Raw genomic sequence first — 25,440 nt, forward strand, 5'->3', positions numbered from 1 at the left:
AAAGTGGGGAAAAAACCTGAGGTGGACATCATATTCACCACACAATGGTGACCTTTTAACAATTGTGTTCACCAATACACATATTAACATGCATTGGCCAGCTGCAGTTGTTTAATTAATCCCTTAAAATAAAAGCATTAACAGTTATTAACACAATAAAATATCATGACCCAAAATAGAAATTATCCGAGTACTGTACACATGTTTCTAAAATAAATTATGGTCCATGACCGAGGTAAGAGAATCACTGTTATGAACAAGAGATACAAAGCAGCTAATATATGTCATACTTTTAAGTGTATCAAACAAATAATTGTCACATCTTTGTGAACACCAACATATTCTTCTTACTGCAGTCTTCACATATCTACAGTACACATAAAAATTGGAAAATTCATATATAAGGGAGATAACTGACAACATAATTATTCGAATTTGATGATGTGACCGGTAGCGCCGTTTTGTGTTTCATTTTTCGTGTACATTCGTATTGTCAACAAATATGACTATGCTAGATTGTTCTAAAGTAGTCATTGCAACACTTTGCGCAATATTGTTGCGATGGTGTGTTTCGCAGGGTGGCTATTCTGGTAAGTTATCTTCTTGTATTAATTATTCGGATACTCCAAGATTCGGATATACCATTAAATTAAATCTAATGTTTAAAAGTAGAACATGTTGTAATTGTGCTATCATTAAATACTAATGATGTTGAATCGTGTTAGAGATGCAATGCATTAAGCCTAGTTTTCCAAGAACGTGGCGTATCTGTTTTGGAAGACAGCTAATGTTTATTTTTATAAATAATTCAGGTTCAGGTAAACCTCCAATGCTTGGGGACTATGAAGCTCAGAGGCATTGGCAAGAAGTTACAGTCAATCTGCCTTTGCAAGAATGGTAATCAAGTTTGTACTATAAAGTAGTTCCAAGCTTAGAAAGAATTTCCTTTGAATTCATAACAATGTAGTGGTCTTGATCTTTGAATATGCATGAGCATTTCTTGTTTTCACAATAAGGTTGAGGTTAGCTAAAGAAACTTCAGCGTACAGTTTATACAGTATTGACAGACCTGTCGCGCCAGTCAAAATTCATAACAAGCGACATTTAAAGTTATGGTAGCCAGAACTAGGTTGAGGTCTGTTAATAAATAAATAAAACTCAGTTTCTACATTACAGGACAAATATATTTTTTGGAACAAGGTCATACATAGTAATTAAAAGGATTTTAATTCTCCAAGAAATGTATATGATTAATATATGTTGTAACTATAATAGCCATCAATATGCTGATGTAGACTCCGGTGAGCACCAAGCGAAACATTAGCCCTCTCTTTTTATTTCCCAGGTATGTGAACTCCAGCCACAATGACCTGGAATACTGGGGGCTGGACTACCCACCTCTCACTGCCTACCACAGCTACCTGTGTGGACTGGTGTACGGTCTCATTTTCCCTCGAATTTACAACCAAATCTATCACACCAGTGGCTCAATTTACTTTTTACTTTGTTGATGTTGCAATGCATGCTTTTTAGTTGCCTTAAATAAAATATAAATGAACATTTTTCAGGGCAAGGTTTTTTAACCCAGAATGGGTTGCCCTCAATACATCAAGAGGCCATGAAAGTTACCAGCACAAACTGTTCATGAGATACTCAGGTATTAACATTGAGTATTATGCCCCATAACAATACTAAGACCCATTTCTCATAAAAATATGTCTTGTGCCATATGCAACCAGCATAGCTCCAGACAACCCTACACACATGCACAAACACTACCTTATCAGCAAATAAAGTAACAACAGTTTTCATGATCTTATTAGCAGACAGGAGAGTTCCTGACCTGTCTGCAATAATGTGAAGGCTGATAAGGATCTAAGTTGACAGCATTTGGAATTAGACCCAAGTTTGCATTTTGATGTTCACAAGATCTTCTACGTTATTATGTAAAAGCTTAAGTGATAAAAAAAGTTAAAAAGAATTTGTCATATTGCTTTTTACAATTTAATTAGGAAATATTGATGGTGATGTGTCTAATTTTAAATATAATTATACAAATAATACAGTGACAAATTCTTGATTATTGTTTTTAAGTTTTATATTTGTACTTATAAGTGATGACTTCTAGTTATTTTAATTTTGAAATAACTTCATTTTTTACTCAACTATATTTTTAAAAAACACTAATTATTTCAAAGCTTGTTTAAATCGTGACCATTAAAGAAGGAAGTCCAAACAGTCAATGTGTATGTTACAGTAACTTCAGGGCTCGACACTTACGGTGGTCCGTTGACCCGGGGTCAGTAAAAAATAGGGAGGACCAGTGAAACTAGAAATTTGGTTGATCCGTCGGACCAGTTAAAAATCCTGGCCAGCTTATTGTGAAATACTGGTGGAAAACCGTTTTCATCAATAAAACAACTTTATATTATCATAATAAACCGATAATTTCATCATTATTTTATGGGCCGACTCGAGACCGGGATAAAAATAGCAACATTATTGGAAATTTCAATTTTTCTAGATGCCTGGATGACAAAAACCTTTTGTCGCATCAAACAATCTATTTGCAATCCGCAAATGTCTCCAGAAAATGTCTCCGAACTTCGCTGTGATCGTTACACAAATTAACATAAAATTCTAATCGTTCGGATCGGGAAATGAACAAAATGGTATTTATTATTTTGAAACATCAGCAATAATCAGTATTTTATTGATCTTAATACCATCAGAATATACTTTGTTTACCGTAAGAATTTATGCAGGAGGGCGCCAAATAATGTTTTGATATTGCGGGAGAGTAAACGTGCGTATTTTCAAGATGACAAGTTTTCGAGATGTGGAATTTCATTTCGGGGGTGGTTGAACCTACGCCTAAAAACCTAAAACAAATGAAGAGAAGCTTGAAGTACAGCGAAAATATGAAAGGGATATTGAGATAGTTAAGTAGATAGTATAGTTTTCTTTTTATAAATGCACAATACATTGTGGATAGTCCGGAAAGTAAGTTGAAATTTAAGTCAAATAACAGAGAAATTGTTGGATCACTTGAAATCTTGGAGAACCAGTAATTTCTGAAAGCTGGTGGTCCTTTGAGTCAGTAGGTAAAAAAAGTTAGTGTCAAGCCCTTAACTTAGGAGTTATTTTTTGTTCACATTGCAGTTATGATTGCCGACCTGCTGCTATATTTCCCGATGGTCTACTGGATATTTGCTGCAAGGAAACCACATCCTTCAGATGCAGACTCGGTTGTAAGTTAACAAAAAATTACAAGTGCAATAATCTTGAAAAATATTCTTTAAGTGTCCTGTAAGTTTACAGGTTTTACTGGTTATTGAGTATTAGTAATAATTTTATAGAGTTGAAAACCTCTTGTAGCTTTGCAAGACTATATTCTATTCTATGGCTTCAATCCACTTGTCCAGTCAAGCAAGTGCCCTACAATTTTACTTTTCCTGTCAGAATAAGATTAACAGGTAAGAGTATGGATGTTGTTTGATGGCTCCTTACATTTCAGGTGAAGTCGTACCTACTGATGTTGCTCTATCCAGGCCTTATCCTCATTGACTACGGGCACTTCCAGTACAACTGTATCAGCCTGGGACTAGCCCTAGGGGCGGTGTGTGCCTTGGCCCATGGGAGGGAGCTCCTAGGCTCAACTCTCTACTGTATGGCCCTCAACTACAAACAGATGGAACTCTATCATGCCATGCCATTCTTCTGTTATTTACTCGGTCCCTGTTTGAGGAATCTCTTCCATGGAGGGTAAGACATTTTACCAAAACACGGCCGTATTCACAGAGCATTCTGCCATTGATAGAGGATTTTATTTGACACAGATGTTTCTTATTTTAATGCCCCCGCATCGAATGATCGGGGTATATTGTTTTTGGCCTGCCTGTCTGTCATTCTGTCTCCAAACTTTAACCTTGGTTAAATTTTTTGGTTAAACTTTTGCAATATTGAAGATAGCAACTTGATATTTGGCATGCATGTGCATCTCATGAAGCTGCACATTTTGAGTGGTGAAAGTTCAAGGTTATCCTTCAAGGTCAAAGGTCAAATATATTGCTTCAAACGGCGCAGTAGGGGGCATTGTGTTTCTGACAAACACATCTCTTGTTGTCTTTACTTTTTCAAGTTTGTGTACACAAAAGAAAAATGGATGGCAAAAAAGGAAATTGAAGCTAACAAACAACTATGTTGGGCGTCTTCTCAGCAGATATCAAAGTGTTTTAAATAATCATTTAGTTCCAGCATAATTAACATCTATGTCCCTTAAAATAAATTATTGTCAAGTTAAACTGTTTTTCAATGGCATAAAACAAAATGTGAACATTGGGACTCAGTTGTTTAAACTTTTAATAAATAGAAGTTTTATTGATTGTTAAAGTTTGTATACAAATTTCATTTCCAATCCTGACAAAAACTTTGCAGAACTTGTTTATAATTTTAATTTGTTCTAAATGTTTACATAGCTTCACTCAATATGGATCATAAACATCAAAATGCATTATAAAGTAAAACATGTATTAGTATTTGAAAAGCATATGGTGACTATTTGTTAGAAGGGCACTTATGCATGATCTGTCTTGTCCCTGTGGCATATTGTCTACAAAGCATGTGTTATACATGTATATATTTTGTATTAAATGTATGTTCATTAAAAAAAAAAAATCTAGTTTCAATGTTAAATTTTAATTAATTTATTGAAACTTCCAACACAATTCTCTGTCACATTTGACCAGCTAAAAACTAAGGCGAAGGTGGGGACCAAGAAGCGGCGCAGTGCCTTGATGCTTTGTTTTCACCTAACTATAGCGCTGTTTAAAATATGAGTATTTCACATAGCTATAGCGCTGTTTAGAAGCTTTACCTAAAGCTGTTGATGGATTCAAACCTACGTAAAGAAAGCTTATTTTAAATATGAGTACATGTATTTCTTCTGAATCTTCAGGTTTACTCATCTAGTGAAGATTGGTATGGTGGTTGTGGGCACATTCACAGTGTGTTGGGTCCCTTTCCTCACTTCAGTGGATCTAGCCTTGCAAGTGCTTCATCGGTTATTTCCATTTGCCAGGGGCATATTTGAGGTAATTTTACTTAAATGTGAAGAAAACAATATAAGAAAATCAGTGAGTGAGATTCACATGCCAAACATGGGAATTTAATAGGCTTGTAACAATTGTCTTGATCTAAAGTAAATGAGTTGACTTGAGAGTGTATTCAGTTGTATTTGTATGACTCCACAGAGTGTGATTCAATAAGCTTTGTACTTGTCAGTCAGTATGTATGTTCTTATATATGTATGTCTCAAATTCATACATGCCAGACGTCCCTATCTCAGCGGGACAGTCCAGCTTTTGGGCTCTTTGTCCCGGCATCCCGATATGAGACAATTTGTCCCAACATTCGTTAAAAACGATGTAAGGTCTATAAGTTCCCAATAAAATTCGCTTTTTGAGCTCTTTCTGACTAAAACTTACCATAGCTTATCCCTTTATTGCCCCCAATTAACAACCCACTTCTACTACTCGAGTGCACCAGTGTTGTTTTTGACACCTTTTCAGCGTTTTTTGGCAACTTATTGATTTAATCAGCATTCACACCATGGTGTTTCTATGATAGGGGTTGTAATTGCTATTGAAAGATGTATTGTAAAGAAATTAACACCACCTGCGTTTGTATTTTATGGCCCAATCAAGTCCAACGATACAATTATCCTGTGTATTCTACAACCCAAGGTTATAAATCCTGTCTAAACACCGATTTTGTACATCAAACAAATTGAATGCTGACCAATACACATTGATGTTTCTCAAAAATTACCTTTCTTTTTCGACTGATTTTCAGAAAATAGTTTGTACATATTGCATCAATCTAAATTTAGAGTTAATTTATGATTGGTTGAATGAGAACAGTGCTCGATGCGCTCACATCGTGTCACACGGTTTACATATGTTGAAGGGGATATCCCTGTACCAATTGGATGTCAAATCGAGGCATACGGGGATACCCTTCATTTCAGTTTATGGAGTGTGTTTACTTCCGGAAAGTGGAAAACGTCTGTGTTCACGAAATTCTGAACACACATTTATCGTCAATATTGGGCAGAAATTTTGAGTTTTTGTAAGTAATATACTGACTATTGACTAAAGAAAAGGTGAATTGCTTGATCGTTTTAGGTGTCCCGCTTTTTGGTCAAATGTCCCGACAATTTTTTATGGAAAGTCCTGATTTGGACATGAAAAATTCTGGAATGTATGCTCAAATCTTGTTTTTTGAATTCCTCCTTTATCTGCTGGGCGAATCTCACTCAAACTTTTATGCTTTATTTACCTTATATTTTGTATATGAGCGTAAACAAAGGAATTTTGACTGCAACTAGTTTAGGCTGAATGATGGCAGTTTATCTGTTTTTTCCACATCTCTTGTTTCATTGTAGAATATAATAATTAATATAGTGGAGTCAAAATATGAGGTGCACTCTGTGAAGAGGAGGTTTAATGCATGTGCGTAACCTGTCTTCCCAGACTAGTCAGTGATGACACTTTCCACCTAAACTAATTTTTGCTAAGAAAAGAATTTATTTTATGCTTTTGGGTGGTTTATAGAGAAATATCAGTGAATTAAAAATGATAATTCATTGTTTCAAACAATGAAAATTAACAGTGAAAATTATCAATAATTTTCACTGTTTTACTGTGACATAACGTCATTTTGTGACGCAATGACATCATTATTTCAGCAAAATTCTCCAGTTAAATTCGTTAATACTTTAAATAAACGGTAAAAAAAGCATTAAATACAAAGAAAATTTGTTGGATTCTGTGGAACATCAATTATGATTCACTTGTGATCACACAAAATGTATTCTTACTCGCGGCTGCGCCACTCTTAAAATATATTTTCAATGATCACTCGTGAATTTAAACCGATATTTAACCAAATCCAACAAATATCCTCTATTTCTTGAAATGAAAAAATATCATAAAAGCGGAAAGTGTTGTCGCTGATAAGTCTTTGAGGACTGCACAGGCTTATCTGGGACGACATTTTTCGCAAATGCATTAAACCCCTTTTTCACCTTGTTGGATCTTTTTCAGGACAAAGTTTCCAATATCTGGTGTTCCCTATCAGTTCTAATAAAATGGAAGCAGGTCATGTCTAGAGACCAGATTCTTCTTATGTGGTATGTTGGTTCAAATTCATAATTGATTGTACCTTGTGAGAATATTAATCCTTCTTTATAAATGGACCTCGTTGACAAAATGCGCATATTGTTAGAAAAACACATCACAACTGTACCAATCAGATAGAGACAATTATTTAGTATGACTAAAGGAACTCAACTCAATGACCAACTTTTCAAATAACCAATATTTTTATGTAATTTTTAAGCACCTACATAATTAAATTGTATTTTCTCAAATGTAATTAAGTTGTATTTTTCAAAATACCAGTAAAATTCAACATTGATTTTTTTTACTTAAAGCCTTGTGGATTTATTTTATTGTTTTATTATTGATGCATTTATTTATGTTTCCCAGCTTGTGTTCCACTGGTGTTTGCTTACTGCCCTCATCACTTGATCTTCTCATACAACCAACATTCAAGAAATTCAGATATGCATTGGTGAGTTTTCAATTGTCCACCTGTTTTATGTCTCTCATGGCATCATCCTTTCATTTATAAGTAATATTTAGAATGTAACATTAAAGGGACTGTCAACCACAAATGACCTAAATAGAAAAGTTATAAAATACTGTATTTTTTTACAATTAATAATTTATATTGATTAAAATATCACGATTTGTATATTACATTATTTAAAAAAGTTCATATTTTCAGTATATTCGGTAATAAAATTTCGCGATGTGAAATCGAAAGTACATGGCGAAAATAGGTGACATAACGATCATATACACACTATGAGTAACACAAGTAGATTGATCATTTTATATATAAAATATAAACAATTCACTACGCATGCACAATTTGCATTCGTGGGTTTACCACGTGACAATGATGATCAATCTATTGGCGTTATTTACAGTTAACTGGTAGTTTACCTGGTAGACATACCCAGTAAAATTTATTACCGAATATATACTGAAAATATGAAAACTTAACAACCTTTTTCAAGTATAGTAATAAACCAGTCATGATATTTTAATCAATATAAACTAATAATTTTAAAAATATACGGTATTTTACAACTTTTCTTTTCTTCGTCGTCGTGGTTGATAGTCCCTTTAAAACAACACATGCTTGTATTAAAATTCTAGAAAACATTGGTTTATTTGCCCAATTTCTAGTATAAAAATGTAAGAACTTTAGCTAAATTATTTTTAAAATCATATAAAATCATCCATTTCTTTCATAGAGTTTTTGTTTAAAATAAACTTTATTTTGTTGCCACTCGTATTATTATTATTAAAACCATTCACAGACTGAAAAGAACACGACATTTTTAAGTGTCATAAGTACTGATCACTTAAGGAATCGGTTTGTAATACTAGTAAATAGGTTCTTTCTTGTTTAATTTTCAGGTGAATTCAGCGATGATATTTTTCCTGTTTTCATTTCAAGTACATGAGAAGAGCATCCTCATTCCAGCATTGTAAGTACATTGAAAATGTTTAAGTTCTTATAAATTATTGTCCCCTATGGTTTGCGCTCTGTGCGTCTGTCTGTGAGTCTGTCTGTCACACTTTTCTGGATCCTGGGATAACTTTAAAAGTTCTTCATATTTTTTCATGAAACTTTAAACGTGGACAGATGGCAATATGGACATCATGCACATCATTTCATTTTGTTCCTATGTCAATAATTCTGGTTGCTATGGCAACAAATATTTTTTTGTTAAATACTGACAATGGTTGAGTTTCACCGGTAGGGGACCATATTGCTTGGCTATCTCTTGTTTTATTTACCATGTGAAAACCATTTATACTGGAAAATGTATAATTACATTTGATCATGGCATATTGTACAAGCCGTGTTATGAGAAAAAGCCCTATGCTGCCATTCTATGCTCCAGACCAGCCTGCACAATTGCATAGTCTTGTCAGAAGCTATGCCAGGGTTTTTTTTGGCCCGATTTCATAGCCGAAATTCGGCTATGTTCCCAATCCCCAAAAGTATACTTTTTTCCCAAAATGTGGCAAAAAATTCCCAATTTCCACAAAATTTTTTTTTTTTTTTTTTTTTTTGTGAAAGAAATGTCTAATGCATAGTTTATCTCAATTTTCATTCAATTACATCTTACAAAGTATTATATGATTTTGTTCTTTTAATTTGAATGATTATAAAGAGTTATATCAAATTTAGTATTTCCCTTATCAGTGGACTTTTCGTGTGGAAAAAAAGGCTAATGAATTTATTTTCCCAATTTCATGAAAATGCCGATCAAATTCCCAATTCCAAAGCTATAGGCTATCTTCCCCAAAAGTGGAGAAAAAAACCCTGAGCTTTGCTGTCCGTCAGAAAGTCAAGCAAAGTATTGTGGTCTCATTAGTGGACATGGTCGTTCCTGACCTGATTGTGCCGATTCAAAGACTGATCTGGTCGAGCTACGCATATCTGATGGCATTTGAAAGACGCAGGTTTTCATAGTAAAGATTCAACTACTGATTTCTTGTATTCTAGGGCTTTTGTCATTTTGTTTTCAGGTTTGTATGTATTCTGATTCCGGATCATCCTTTCTGGTGCATCTGGTTCCTCCAAGTCTCTACATTCAGGTATTCAATTTGTGGTACCTACTTGTTGATATTTACGTGTTCAACTGTTAATGTTAAACAAAAATATTCAAATACCGGTAATAATGAACACCTAGCCTGACTGTGTAAGAAAGCCAATAAAAAATTATTAGTGCTTAACTATTTATGTAGAAATATGTTATTTTCACACTGTATAACACCTTATAAATTAGTTTTTTTGTCTGGCACATCAATATTTTTGGTCTAAGATATAAGCACGTTAGTTTTGATTGTTAACTGTAAATCTGTGCATATTGTCATTGAATTTTGATAACACTATGTTTCATCATAATTAATGCTCCCCCAAAAAATTTTTGGGGGAGCATATAGTCACCACTTCGTCTGTCCGTCCGTCCGTGTGTCCGTCCATGCACAATTTTTGTCAGGGCTATTTCTCAGCAACTAATGACCGGAATCCAATAAAACTTTATGGGAAGCTTCACTACCAAGAGGAGATGTGCATATTATCAGCGGGTTCTGGTCGGATGATTTTTCGCTCATCTATTTTTTGAAAAAAATTATGAGCTATTGTCATCACCTTGGCTTCGGCGTCCGGTTAAGTTTTGCGTTTAGGTCCACTTTTCTCAGAAAGTATCAATGCTATTGCATTCAAACTTGGTACACTTACTAACTATCATGAGGGGACTGAGCAGGCAAAGTAAGAGAAATCTGGCGTGCATTTTGACAGAATTATGTGCCCTTTTTATACTTAGAAAATTGAAAATTTTGGTTAAGTTTTGTGTTTAGGTCCATTTTATTCCTTAATATCAAAGCTATTGCTTTCATACTTGCAACACTTACTAACTATCATAAGGGGACTGTGCAGGCAAAGTTATGTAACTCTGACTGGCATTTTGACAGAATTATGTGCCCTTTTTATACTTAGAAAATTGAACATTTGGTTAAGTTTTGTGTTTAGGTCCACTTTATTCCTACAGTATCAAAGCTATTGCTTTCATACTTGCAACACTTATTAACTATCATAAGGGGACTGTGCAGGCAAAGTTATGTAACTCTGACTGGCATTTGGAAGGAATTATGGACCCTTTATACTTAGAAAATTGAAAATTTGGTTAAGTTTTGTGTTTTGGTCCACTTTACCCCTAAAGTATCATAGATATTGCTTTCATACTTGGAACACTCGCTATCATAAGGGTACAGTGAAAGGACAAGTTGCATAACTCTGGTTGTCATTTTTACGGAATTATGGCCCTTTTTTGACTTGGTAACTTTGAATATATGGTTAAATTTTGTGTTTCGATCCACTTTACTTCTAAAGTATCAAGGGCAGGCTATTGCTTTCAAACTTCAAATACTTTCATGCTATCATGAGGTTACTGTACCTGGCAAGTTGAATTTTACCTTGACCTTTGAATGACCTTGACTCTCAAGGTCAAATTATTAAATTTTGCTAAAATTGCCATAACATCTTTATTTATGATTAGATTTGATTGATACTTTGACAAAACTACTCTTACCTGACATACCACAATAGACTCCACCCAAACCATTCCCTGTGCCCCCCCCCCCCCGAACCCCCCCCCCCCCCTATATTTTTTTTTTTTTAAAGAGCATCTCACAAATGACCACCACATCCTCACACTATACCCCCCCCCCCCACCCCACCCCCCAATTTAATTTATTTTTTGAAACTTTTTAAAACACTATACCCCCCCCCCCCCCCCGAAAAAACAAATTTTTTTTTTGCATTTTTTTTCCCGCATTTTTGGAAGATAATGTAATAAATGTCCACACCCCCACACTATATATACACCCCTCTTCACTCCACCCCTCCCTCCTTTGTGATTGAAATTGAGAGTCCCTTCACCTTTAAAAAGAAAATAGATGAGCGGTCTGCACCCGCAAGGCGGTGCTCTTGTTCACAGAGTTATGGCCCTTTGAAATTTTATATAAAAAAATTCTTGTCTTCCCAACTACTGTGCCCTCAAGACGTTTCCTTTTATCTGAATATATAGTGCAATATTGTGACAAAAAAACCTTTTGGGAGCATTACCCGTCTCCGACTTTTTATTGTTTTTAACATGGTCTTATTTTCTACAACATTTTATAAATATTTATTTAAAAGTTTGTTGATATACTGGCCAAGAAATCTGTTTAACTTGTAAAGACACAATAGCAAAGAAAAACTTAACTCCTAATGAAATGTAAAGTAAGTTTTTTTTTACATAAATGCTTTTAACTAATGCATACTTGTTTAGACAATCAAATATGGTATAATACAAAATGAGAATTTGATAAAAACGCAACAAGTACCGGTATGAATAAAAAACTTGGCATGAAACTCATGACTTAGGAGCCGCACAAAGAAATTACAATAGACCTCACTTTAACCAATTTTGTTACCATGCTTGGTAAATAACCATTTTCAAACTTGGGGCATATAGAAGACATGAATTCAAAATTATGACTTCAAAATATAATCATCATCAAAGTACTGACAGTACTGGTGTGACGATGCTTTTGAAGAGGATTGATATAAAAGCATATATTTAAGTTGATCTACATCACCACAATTGTGTATGTGGGTACGAAAATTTTGGGTAAGAAAAAAATGGGTACGAAAATTTTGGGTACAAAAATTATGCCCAAAAAAAATTGGGTACGAAAAAAGATTTGGTTACGAAAAAAAATTGGGTACAAAAAAAAAAGTGGGTACGAAAAAAATTTGGGTAAGAGCAAAAATTTGGGTATGAAAAAAAATTGGGTACGAAAAATGAAGGGTACGAAAAAAAATTGGGGGCACGGGAAAGTAGTACCCGTGGGGAACTTGATCCATTCAGCGAAACTGGGAGGCGGGTTACATTCTCGATCAAATATAACAAGAAATATCTTTAAAAAGATATTTGACGTGTATTTTCTGTACCACTTATCTTAAAAAAAAAACGTTCTGTTACAGTAAAACGTTTGTGGGTTATAACATTACATTACGTTTCAGCATATAAATTCAAAACTTGACATGCTCTTTAATTACACCATGCTCTTTAATTTCACATGTATATCATACCAAACTTTATATTTCGTTGTTTTCTTTCCTAAGTTAATGATGCAATGTGTACAGACGTGATTTCACATGCCCATGTGCATGAACATATAATTTTTCTCTTATGATTTTTTTTTTCTCTAATTCAATAAGCTTAGGCAAGTTTGTTCGTTAAGTACGGCAATAATTTCATGATGATTCCCGAAAGTAGGTATGAGCACATAGTCGTAAGAGCACTTGAATACGTGAGTTCGCCCATGAACACATGGTAATGTTAACTAAATCTCCGCGATAAGCATAATATGTGTTTAAAACAACAAACAATATCCAACAAACGAATGAATTATCAACATAGTATGTGCACTGATGTGGCTCTGTAATTTCTGTTTGAAAAGTTTATTAAATATGCAAAATGAGAAAGCACGCAGAAGAGCTAGTTTCACAGATGTCATACGTCTAATATGCTGCTTATATACCATAGTCACTTCAACGTTTACAAATGGCAGGTTTGAAAATTTTTGTTTTCTTTACACTCATGATCGCGTTGAAAGTTAATTATACACGTTTTATTTCACAATTTATTTACTGAATCACGAAAAATGTCAAATACAATACAAAAAATGCATAGTTGTTTCATTGATCTATAAACATATAATCGATTGAATATAACTGATTTAAATTTGACGTTTTCAAACCATTATTAAATCTTTTTCCCAGAATATGCTGTCCTATTTATAGCTGAGCTTCCTTTACCTTTATCAATGATAATCAGCGAGGTATGCCGATTAGAAAAATCGAGCTATCTCAACTGGACTGGCTTGGTCTTTTACATAGGTCGCCATTGTGAAGAATTTTAACATGGTATGATAACTTCGCAGCATCGTCAAAAAGCGTCAAAGAAACAGGCCCATATCAAATGCAATTGTATTTTTTGTCAAATACATATTTTAAAGAAATTGCCTCTTTTGTGCCTGTTTTAGTTTCTTAGTCCAATTAATGTCACATGTGTGATTTCAACTTCAGTTTGCATTTTGTAGATACTAGGTCTTAAATGTTAATGTAGCCTTGAATATAAGTTTGCATTTACCTTAAGGTTTCATGTAGAATAAATTACTCAGTGTGAATGAAGGTTTTGTGTTCCTTTAGTTTAAAAAGGCCTCCTTCTGGGACACTATGCCTAAAGCATTTGCTTAACCCTTTGCATGCTGGGAAATTTGTCGTCTGCTAAAATGTCGTCTGCTGACTTTCTAAAATTAGCATTTTCTTCGATTTTTTTCAAAGAATACTATCAGAATAGCAAACAGTTTGGATCCTGATGAGGCGCCACGTTTTGTGGCGTCTCATCTGGATTCAAACTGTTTGCAAAGGCCTTCAAAATTCGGTTCCAGCACTGAAAGGGTTAAGTGTTGTTCCAGATAAGTCTGTGCAATCTAATCAAGGACAACACTTTCCGCTTTTATGGTAATTTTTGTTTAAATAAAGTTTTTTCTTAGCAAAACTCCATTTTATGTAAACAACCTTGCCCCAGATTAGCCTGTGCGGATTGCACAGGCTCAATTGGGATGGCACTTAACGCACATGCATTAAGCCACTTGTTTCCATAAAGGGGCTCAAATTACACCTGGGGTGTGTAAAGTATTTGTGTACTTGTGTTTCAGCATGCTTCCACTGCTCATAAAGGATGGTCAGCTGATAGCATATGTAGCACTGATGGTGCTCTATCCATTAGTATATTATAACCTCTACCCTAAAGTTGTGCAATATGGACCATCAACAACAACCGAGAAATGGGCAGACATATTCGCTAAGCTAGGGGTAAGTTTCTTTTTATATCATGCAAGGAAATGCAATTATAGAATTAATGAAAGAAAACTATCTTTATGAAATCTAAATATTATGCTAAGTGTCTGTACTAAATTTTCTTTCTTCAATATGATTTATTCATTGATTACAACTTGTAAAATAGTGTCATATTTTTCATGTTGTTTATAAGTATTTTAACACTAATTTCGTACTTTTCCTATGTAAAGATCTGTTTTTATTATGTCCCCCACCACTTTAGCGGGGGACATATTGTTTTTGCCCTGTCTGTTGGTTTGTTGCTTTGTGTGTTTGTTTGTTTGCGTCAAACTTTAACATTTGCCATAATTTTTGCAATATTGAAGATACCAACTTGATATTTGGCATGCATATGTATCTCATGCAGCTGCACATTTTGAGTGGTGAAAGGTCAAGGTCAAGGACATCCTTCAAGGTCAAAGGTCAAATATATAGCTTCAAAGTGGCACAAAAGGGGACATAGTGTTTCTGACAAACACATATCTTGTTATGCCCCGGGTAGGGTGGCATATAGCAGTTGAACTGTCCGTCAGTGTGTCAGTATGTCAGTATGTGTGTATGTCAGTCCGTCCGTCCGAAAACTTTAATGGCCATAACTTTTTCAATATTGAAGTTAGCAACTTAATATTTGGCATTCATGTGCATCTCACGGAGCTGCACATTTTAAGTGTTGAAAGGTGAAGGTGAAGGTCATCCTTCATGGTCAAATGTCTAATATATGGCGTCTGTCCGTCCATCCAAAAACATTAACATTAGCCATAACTTTTTCACTATTGAAGATAGCAACGTGTTATTTGGCATGCATGTGTATCTCATGGAGCTGAACATTTTGAGTGGTGAAAGGTGAAGGTCAAGATCATCCTTCAAGGTCAAATTTCAAATATATGGCATCTGTCCGTCCGAAAACTTTAACATTAGCCATAACTTTTTCAATATTGAAAATAGCAACTTGATATTGGGCATGCATGTGTATCTCATGAAGCTGCACATTTTGAGTGGTGGAAATTCAAGGTCAAGGTCATCCTTTAAGATCAAAGGTTAAAAAAAAAATTAAAAATCAAAGCGGCTTTCTCTTGAAGCTACACATTTTGAGTGGTGGAAGTTCACGGTCAAGGTCATCCTTCAAGGTCAAAGGTCAAACAAAATTCAAAGCGGCGTTCTCATGAAGCTGCACATTTTGAGTGGTGGAAGTTCAAGGTCATCCTTCAAGGTCAAAGGTCAAAAAAAATATATATAAAAATTGTTCAAAGCGGCGCAATAGGGGGCATTGTGTTTCTGACGAACACATCTCTTGTTGTAAACAAATATGTTATTGTCATGCTAAAATACATAATTAAATTAGATTGACCAACATTATCCTATTTTTTTTTTAAATATGTGAAATTTAGCTTCTTAATTTTTTGTTTAATTGTTTGTGGGGCCCTCCATGTTCTTGTTTAGAAATATAAGTGTATTATAATGTTTTAGTTTCACATCCTCTTTTCAAGTTCTTAAAGCCTTTGTGTGTGAACATATTCTTCAGATAAGAATTATACAATTTTAAATTGACTTATTCATTTTATTTTCTTCTATTCCAGTTCTGTATATCGTGTGTGGGACAGCTGTTACTCAGTGTTGCCATGGTAATATTTCCACCACCAGCCGGTCTGCCAGACCTGTTCCCACTGGTGATCTCTGTGTTCTCATGCGCACATTTCCTGCTTTTTACTTTGTATTTCCATGTCCAACAGTTTACTTCAGGTAATATTATATTTAGCATAATGTTTTATTTCTTGTTCTTATATATATTATATATACATATATTAGAACAGCTTGTCTGTACAGTTGTGTGCTTGAATGTCTTTTTATGTCCTCCACCACTATAGTGGGGGACATATTGTATTTGCCCTGTCTGTTGGTCTGTTGGTTTGTTTGCTCCAATTTTAACATTTTGCCATAACTTTTGCAATATTGAAGATAGCAACTTCATATTTGGCATGCTTGTGTATCTCATGTAGCTGCACATTTTGAGTGGTGAAAGGTCAAGGTCATCCTTCGAGGTCAAAGGTCAAATATGTAGCATCAAAGCGAGGCAGAAGGGGACATAGTGTTTTAGACAAACACATTTCTTGTTTTGTTTTAAGAATAAGTTACATATTCTTGCAGATACGTTCAGACTTCATTCAAAGTGATCATTAATTATTAAATGCATTTCAAACAGAGTTATTACCCTGTGTCTGTTTTCTGTTATGTAATGTTCTCACAAATTGTTAAGCAGAGTTCACTATTTATTAATAAAATACTTTAAAAAAAAAAATGAAAAAAATGCAATTGTCCACAGACGTCTTGACTCTGTCTGCCAGGTTTTATAACAGGCTTCTGGTTGTAACAATTAAAAAGGAATGTGTCACCAATTTAAAGCAATTTGGAAGAATTAAAAAAAAAATGGAACTGTTAAAAAAATAAAGTCATTATTTAAAGGGGAAAATCTGGCATTAGGAAATCAAGAGTAAAAAAATAGTTATTTTTACTTAAAAAGAGGATGTCTGAAAACTTGGAGTTTCCAAAAACTTTGAGTTGCTGCAATAAATGGAGGGTATGTTGTATATATTGATTTTACTCACAAGTGATAAAAGAAATAATCCTTTTTTAGTGGGGTTTGCAAGTAAAAATGTTCAATTTCTGTGATCATTTGTGGACAAACAGTAATTAATGTACAAAAATAGCACAAATTATGTTATGCCTTTTTATGCCCCCCTTCGAAGGAGAGGGGGTATATTGTTTTGCACATGTCGGTCCATCTGTCCATCAGTTGGTCAGTCGTGTCCCAAAACTTTAACCAAAACTTTAACCTTCTTCATAACTTTTGCAATATTGAACATAGCAACTTGATATTTAGCATGCATGTGTATCTCATGAAGCTGCACATTTTGAGTGGTGAAAGGTCAAAATCAAAGTCATCCTTCAAAGTCGAAGGTCAACAAAAGAAAAGAAAAAAAAAGAAATTCAAAGCAGCGCATTAGGGGGCATGGTGTTTCTGACAAACACATCTCTTGTTCAACATTTGTTTCAAAAATTAGAATGACATAACATCAAAATGATTACATCATTTCACAAATTTTGAGACAGCGATTGTTGATGTTTAAATCTCATGATCAGTTTTAATCCTAACACCTTTTACCTATATTCTGAAAGTAAACCAGTGGATCTCTGTTAAGTCAGAACATGTGGCTTGATTTAATATAATGCAAACTTTGCAAACCCTTAAGAGTTCATGTTTATTTTTAATAAAACAAAAGTATGTTCATGTGAAAATAATAAATAATAATGTATGATTTGTATGATATCTAAATGTTGATATTCTCTTTGTAGGTCCATATGTTAACACAGGTGCTATCAAGTCAGAGGCAAAAAAGATCAAGTCCAGCAAAAACACCAATATGAATAAGGCCAAGCTAGAAAATACAACCAAAAATAAGGGAAAGGCAAATAAACTGAAATTGCGCAAGAAAAAACATGATTAAACTGATGTTTAGCTCAAAGTACATACAATGGACACTTGACTAGAAGGTTTTGTCTACTTGGCTAATAACAATGCTGTATATAACAGTGCAATCCTAGTGCCTTGTGTTATTAGTCTGTGAATGTGTTTCTTTATTGGCAGGACTTTTTGTATATGTAATAAGTATATATTATTAAAGAGAATTTAAGTGAAGCTTAGCTTGGAAAGAAAACAAAATTAAGGCACAGAATATTCTGATCAATACAAAATACAGGTGGCGGTCTTACTTATGTCCAGACATGAAATGTTGTGTCTGGATGCATGAATAACGTGGGCTTAGCAATCAATGCTAAATGATTATCTATTGAAGCATTATGAATACATGTATGTCATTGTATGTTATTATGTAACAAAGTCTATGCATATGCTTGTTCATTTACAATTCCAGTTTCTATACATATTTGCATTCAAAACCAATATTTAAAGGAAAATCATTCTTGAGGACTGTTCCTATTTTTGGTTAAACATTCACATTATAAGTTTTGTTACATTACACACTCCTGAGTGATGACCACAACATACTACTAAATATGCAATGGATTGGTTTGTGTATCAAAATTTGAGATATTTTTGGATCAATTGTTATGGTTTGGGTCTTTTGAATCTATACTATCAGTTACTTTTTAATAAAAGCCATTGTTTGTTGTTGGCTGTTTCTTGATTACAAAACATAGTTATGTTGGAATCTGTTATGTACATTGTACTTAATGTATATTATCACTATCAGGCTGTCAAACCTACAAAATGGCAACTTTATCTATAAAAAAACAACAGATATATACTTAAGACTTTGCCAGCTATGTTGTTTGTCCAACATTAAAAGCCAGAGTCTTAATTTTTTTCAAAATAAGATCTACTTTCTATCATATTTATAACAAATGTTAAATGTTTTTCTATAAAAATGACAACTGAACATATTGATAAATAAAGAAAATCAGAGGTTTAGGACACCTTCATAGCAGCAGTCAGTTTCTAAAAAAATGAATTAGTTTATCATATATCCCTTATTTTGTTGCTAAGAGATAGACTAAATATTTAATGTCTCACTGGTATTGACATTGGGTTCATTCAGGAAAACAAGTCAGGGTAGGGGTGTCTCTATAATGGCAAACTTTACAAGAAAAGAGGCTAACCCTTCTTTAAATGCTCACATAGTGGGTTTTAAATATTGATATTAAAATGGGCTCTGCTCTGTGAAAGGGAGTTGAATGAATGCATTTGCGTATAGTACCTGAATAGCCTCTGCAGGGTAATCAGGAACGACACTTTCCGCTTTTATGATTTTTTTGTTAAATGAAAGTCTTGTTGCAAAAATCCAGTTTAGGCGGAAAGTGTTGTCACTGATTAGCCTGTGCTGACTGCACAGGCTTTTCTGGGACAACACTTTACGCACATGCATAAAAATACCCTTTTCAGACAGCACGGCCCATATAATACAGAGAAGTCTTGAACTGACATTGTTAAAATCCATATTGATTTTTGTTTAATTGGATTTGTTCTAGTGAAAGACTGCTTAGAGAATTATTTTTAAAATGTGTGTACTTTGTATGATGATTATGTCTCTGTTTTTAAATAAGCCTGTATCTGAAATGACTGGTGTCTGTAGGGTGAGAAATTGAGCCACGTTCTGCGAAAACAGGGCTCAATGCATATATGTCAATCTGTTGTTTTGTACGCATGGGACAACTTTTTTCACACATGCAGTAAGCTCATTCATGTGACAATATTTTCCGCTTTTTATGGATTTTTATACCCCCACAAACGAAGTTTAGGGGGGTATATACAAGTGAACTTCTGTCTGTCTGTCTGTCTGTCTGTCTGTCTGTCTGTCTGTCTGTCGGTCCGTATTAAGTGTCCGCTCTCTAATTCAAGTAGTTTTCATCCGATCATCACCAAACTTGGTCAGAAGTTGTATCTAAATGATGTCTAGGCCAAGTTCCAACATGGGCCTTGCCGGGTCAAAAACTAGGTCACGGGGTCACTTAGTACGTTTTAAACATTCAGCATGTTGTCGTCTCTCTAATTCAAGTAGTTTTCATCCGATCTTCACCAAACTTGTTCAGAAGTTGTATCTAGATGATCTTGAGACCAAGTTTGAACATGGGCCATTGCGGGATCAAAAACTAGGTCATGGGGTCACTTAGTACGCTTTACACATTGTGCATGGTGTCTGCTCTCTATTTCAAGTAGTTTAAATCCGATCTTCACCACACTTGGTCAGAAGTTGTAATGAGATAATGTGTAGGTCAAGTTTGAGCATGGGCCATGCCGGGTCAAAAACTAGGTCATGGGGTCACTTCGTGTGTTTTAAACCTCACCATGTTGTCTGCTCTCTAATTCAAGTAGTTTTTATCCAATCTTCACCAAAATTGGTCAGAAGTTGTATCTTGATAATGTCTAGGGCAAGTTTGAATATGGGTCATGCCAATTCAAAAACAAGGTCATGGGGTCACTTAGGGCGTTTTAAACATCACAATGTTGTCCGCTCTCTAATTCAAGTAGTTTTCATCCAATCTTCACCAAACTTGGTCAGAAGTTGTATCTAGATGATGTCTAGTTCAAGTTTGAATATGGGTCATGCCGGGTCAAAAGCTAGGTCACAGGGTATCTTAGTGCATTTTAAACCTCACCATGTTGTCCGCTCTCTAATTAAAGTGGTTTTCATCCAATCCTCACCAAACTTGGTCACAAGTTTTATCTAAATGATCTCTAGGACAAGTTTGAACATGGGCCATTCAGGGCCTAAAACTAGGTCACAGGGTCACTAAGTGCGTTTTTTAACATTCAGCATGGCGTCAGCTCTCTAATTCAAGTAGTTTACATCCGATCTACACCAAACTATGTCAGAAGTTTTATGGAGATGATCTTAAGGCCAAGTTAGGGTCAAAAACTAGGTCAAGGGGTCACTTAGTGCGTTTTAAAAAATTGAGCATGGTGTCCGCTGTTGTTTGTGAAGACGACATGCAAAATATTATGTATCAATGCGGGATGTGGGGGTATTCGTCACCTCTGTGACAAAGCTCTAGTTTTTGTTTACAGTGAGTCTTTGCCAGAAAAAAAATCCAGTTTGTTCGGAAAGTATCGTCCCTGATTGGCCTGGCACAGGCAAATCAGAGACGGTATTTTACGCACATACAGAATATCATGTATGACTGTTAACATTCCCCATATTTCAAACACAACTCAGCCATATTACCATGCGCCTTTTTACGGCACCATTAATATTATTGATTGTAATATACTCATGACCTTATAATCTGATCTACGATTTAACTTACATGGTGCATATCGTCGCTGTCGTTCTCAAACCTCGTAGCTACAAAATGCCAACTTTTCAGGAGAGAGAAAAAAACCGTCTCATTTTTTTATAACGATGTTTTAGAAATTGAAATTCTGTAAAAATACCAAACAAATGAAGCTGCAATATACGGTATAAAGCCGTAGACGCGTAAGTCATACTGATAAGTCATACTGACAGTCAGACATGGTAGCTACGATATTTTGTCACCACAGTTTTGTCATTTTTATGAGGTACGACAATTCGTCCTGATAGGAAACCTCGTAGTTGCAAATAACAAAACATATATAAACTTTTTGTCAAATTTGTCCAAACGAAACGACGTACCTATAGGTGAAATGGCGTTGCTACGACTTTTCGCCGGGAAAAAAGCCAACAATCATTCTACAACATTTCGTCACGTGGCTTTTTCAAGGGCTCTGATTGGCGTAGAGCTACGAGATATAGCACAAAACACGCGCCAGACTTAATATATTCGGAAAAGACGAACAAAATATTTTGAAAATTTTGGAGCTACGAGGTTTGAGAACGACAGCGACGATATACACTATTTATTTTCGTTTCATTAACAGAATGAAAACACATGATACGATCTATGAAAGTTACTATAATTAAATAATTAATAAATTCCTGTTTGTTTTTATGAATTTTATATCGCCAAGTTATACCTATATAACGCTAGTATTTCAAATTGTGTTGCTTGTACATGTTTACAGCTGAAATTCTTAAACTGATTTCTGAAGAATTTCTACAAGTGCATAAAAGACAATTTTATGCGCTTTATGACAATGTGAAAAACATCAGAACTTCTTCATTTAATAAGCCTGTGTTCTTGGCAAAAAGTTCGGTACACGGTTCATATACATATACACAGTTATGCTGCACGCAACGTGAAATATTAGCATTAATTTCAGGCGTATTCAATAATAAATTCTTAAATCTTAAGATATCAGCACAAACTGCTAGGAAAGATAACCAGTTCACCACTGGTACACAGCAGTGGGTGTATATGACTAATAGTGTAAAACATCTTGTCAAACGACATTGGCCACTCTAGTGTTTATCATTGAAATCTGTACATATTGGCTGCTTTCAGGGAAAACGGGGCTTAATGCATGTCAAATAAGATTAGCCTGTGTGCACTGATTAGCCTGTGCAATGCGCCCAATCTAATCAAGGACGACATTTCTGATTTTATAATGTTTTTCGTTTAAAGAGAGTCTCTGGTACTGTGATGACAATTAATGCATATGCATTAAGCCCTGTTTTCACAAAATGAAGCTTAAATTATATTTTTTATAAATGATAAAAAAAAACACATCTCGACCTGTGCTTTAAGACACACTCTTTATAAATTTGAATGTGTTGTGTTCATTTAAAACTTGCAATATAAAAATCTTTAACATAATTTTTTAAACTGAGTTGCGTCTAAACTTATACAACAGCGAACACCTACAATGCCTTCAACACTTTGATTTTAGATACATACGAAGGGACTTGAATCAGCAAATAACAACACATGGCTACAGAAAATCGAAATATACATGTACTGAAATTAAATTGCTATCACGTAGATTCTTTAAAGGTTGTACATAGATTCTTTAAAGGTTGTTGTTTTCACAACTTACTTGCCATACGGATTCAATTGCTAACCATTTGCTTTTAACTGTTCATAAGTAACTTCAGTTAAAAGGTGTGAGGATGATGCCCGACATTAGCTTTAATGTACTGTGTAAATTACCGTTTTATATTACGTAAATGGTAAAACTGTAATTATTTGTTAAACAATCTGCTGTAAACGCTGACTTTAATGACTGTCAATCAAAAATAATAGTCGCCAGATAAACACGCCCTTCTCGGAACCGATTGGACGGCAACCATTACAGTTTGGCGACCAGAAAGTAATCTGAGAACATCACTACAACGTACACCACCGACATCAGCACCACAATCATCACAACCGTCATCAAACGAGCACGACCTCCTTCCATCACCTTCCCCACCACCAACACCCAAACATCACCAACATCATCAGCACCACCTCCACAGCCACCATCACGACCACTAGCACCACACTCGTCACCACCACCGTAACCACCATCTACGTCGCCAATACCACCACCAAAACCATCACTACTACAACCACCATAACAATCGCCAACATCACAATCACCACCACAGTCACCAATTAATCACCATCACCACCGATATCATCATCACCACCATCATCGCCACTACAATCACCACCATATTCACCATCATCAACACCACCACCATCACACGGAACTTCTCAACCAATACCATCACTAATACTCTCATAACCATTATCACAACCATCAACAAGCTAACTATCACTACCACTATCACCATCATCATCACCACAACCATTAACACCATAATCTCCATCAACCACAATCACCACACTATCACTTTCCTAACCATCCTCACCACCATCCCCACCAACACCGCCATCACAACCATTTCCATCACTGTCAACACCACCATCACAATAACCACCAACACCACCATCACATCACCATCATCGTCCTCATCGCCATCACCATCACCATTCCAATCACCATCACCCCAAAAAACTCCATCACTCTCAACACCACCACCATTACAATCACCACCACCAATTCCATCACAATCACCACCACCACCAGAGCCACACCAACAATCAGCAACAACACAATCTCCATCAACCACAATCAGCACCATCACCACACTATCAATTTCCTAACCATCCTCACCACCATCCCCACCAACACCGCCATCACAACCATTTCCATCACTGTCAACACCACCATCACAATAACCACCAACACCACCATCACATCACCATCATCGTCCTCAACGCCAACGCCATCACAATTCCAATCACCATCACCCCCAAAAACTCCATCACTCAACACCACCACCATTACAATCACCACCACCAATTCCATCACAATCACCACCACCACCAGAGCCACACCAACAATCAGCAACAACACGACAAGTTACCTCCATTATCACCACCATTACCATTTCCACCACCACAATTGCAATCACTACCATCACCACCTATATCTCCTTCACCACCGGCATCACCACCACCAATTCCACTATAATCACCACCACCACCAGAGCCACAGCAACAACATGACAAATTACCTCCATCATCACCACCATTACCATTTTCATCACCACCATCACCACCACAAGCACAATCACCAATACCAACATTACCACCAACACAACCACTATCACTCATCACCACTCCCATCACCACCACCATCGCCCCCTTCAACACCATCACCACCATTACCATCATTATCACAACCACAATCCCTTTAACCATCTCTACCATCACCAACATCATCACCGTCTTCCCCCATCATCACCACCACCATGACAATCACCACCGCCATCACCACCAACAGCAGCACCTCCATCACAATCACTACCACCACCACCGTCATCACAAACACCATCATAACCATCACCATAATGACACCACAACTTGTCAACTATCGCCTTCACCATCATCACCAACATCACAACCACCATCACCAACACTACAATCAACACCACCACCGTAACCACTATCACAACTAACGTCACAACCATCACCAACACCGTCACAACTATTACCTTAACCATCACCACCACCACAAACACCATCAACAACATCATCGCTACAACCATAACACTCACCACCATCATCACCGCCATCATCGCCAACACCATCATCACAACCATCACCACCACAATCACCAGCACTATCACCATTTCCACACCCACCATCATCATCATCTTGCAAATCATCATTATTTTCCTTGTAAATCTAACAAAATGTATTTCCGTATAAATAGTAATTATACATGGACAAAAAAGGCATGTGTGTTTGTATTTAACGGGGTTTTTTCACACATAAATATAAAAAATATTATTCAGTCGCTCAAATTTCTTTAATATGTATCGATGTTCAGCCCTCACGGAAAGTCTAAATTGAGGA

The 25,440-nt window shown here is 35.5% G+C and overlaps 3 protein-coding genes across 4 annotated transcripts in view; 1 reads left to right on the plus strand and 2 right to left on the minus strand.

The window, feature by feature from the left end:
* LOC127862073 (general transcription factor IIE subunit 2-like) overlaps window positions 1-424 on the minus strand; it is a 15,904-nt gene extending 15,480 nt beyond the window's left edge. For both annotated transcript variants that reach the window (XM_052401020.1, XM_052401019.1), the window contains exon 1: window positions 291-424. The gene's annotated coding sequence lies outside the window, so the exon portion shown is untranslated. The remainder of the gene's footprint in view (window positions 1-290) is intronic.
* On the plus strand, window positions 395-22,068 carry LOC127862071 (dolichyl pyrophosphate Man9GlcNAc2 alpha-1,3-glucosyltransferase-like). The gene is made up of 14 exons (XM_052401018.1): window positions 395-590; window positions 813-897; window positions 1,346-1,435; window positions 1,569-1,657; window positions 3,163-3,251; window positions 3,518-3,765; window positions 4,958-5,093; window positions 7,107-7,192; window positions 7,551-7,635; window positions 8,553-8,623; window positions 9,675-9,743; window positions 14,421-14,577; window positions 16,179-16,341; window positions 17,953-22,068. Exons 1-14 carry the CDS (start codon window positions 503-505, stop codon window positions 18,102-18,104), a joined length of 1,608 nt encoding a protein of 535 aa, XP_052256978.1. The 5' UTR covers window positions 395-502; the 3' UTR covers window positions 18,105-22,068.
* Window positions 22,069-24,803: 2,735 nt separating this feature from the next.
* Window positions 24,804-25,238, minus strand: LOC127861804 (uncharacterized). The gene has a single exon (XM_052400483.1). The coding sequence runs from the start codon at window positions 25,236-25,238 to the stop codon at window positions 24,804-24,806; it is 435 nt and encodes a 144-aa protein (XP_052256443.1).
* Window positions 25,239-25,440: the final 202 nt, after the last annotated feature.

The sequence above is a fragment of the Dreissena polymorpha genome, chromosome 16 (genome assembly GCF_020536995.1).
Source record: "Dreissena polymorpha isolate Duluth1 chromosome 16, UMN_Dpol_1.0, whole genome shotgun sequence".
In the NCBI taxonomy this organism is placed as follows: domain Eukaryota; kingdom Metazoa; phylum Mollusca; class Bivalvia; order Myida; family Dreissenidae; genus Dreissena; species Dreissena polymorpha.

Bases quoted from the DNA above. Each gene is read 5' to 3' on its own strand.
- LOC127862071 (XM_052401018.1), top strand. From the start codon at position 503: ATGACTATGCTAGATTGTTCTAAAGTAGTCATTGCAACACTTTGCGCA. The intron at 591-812 runs GTAAGTTATCTT...TAAATAATTCAG, and splicing joins TTCGCAGGGTGGCTATTCTG to GTTCAGGTAAACCTCCAATG. The intron at 9,744-14,420 runs GTATTCAATTTG...CTTGTGTTTCAG, and splicing joins CTCCAAGTCTCTACATTCAG to CATGCTTCCACTGCTCATAA.
- LOC127861804 (XM_052400483.1), bottom strand. From the start codon at position 25,238: ATGATGATGATGGTGGGTGTGGAAATGGTGATAGTGCTGGTGATTGTG.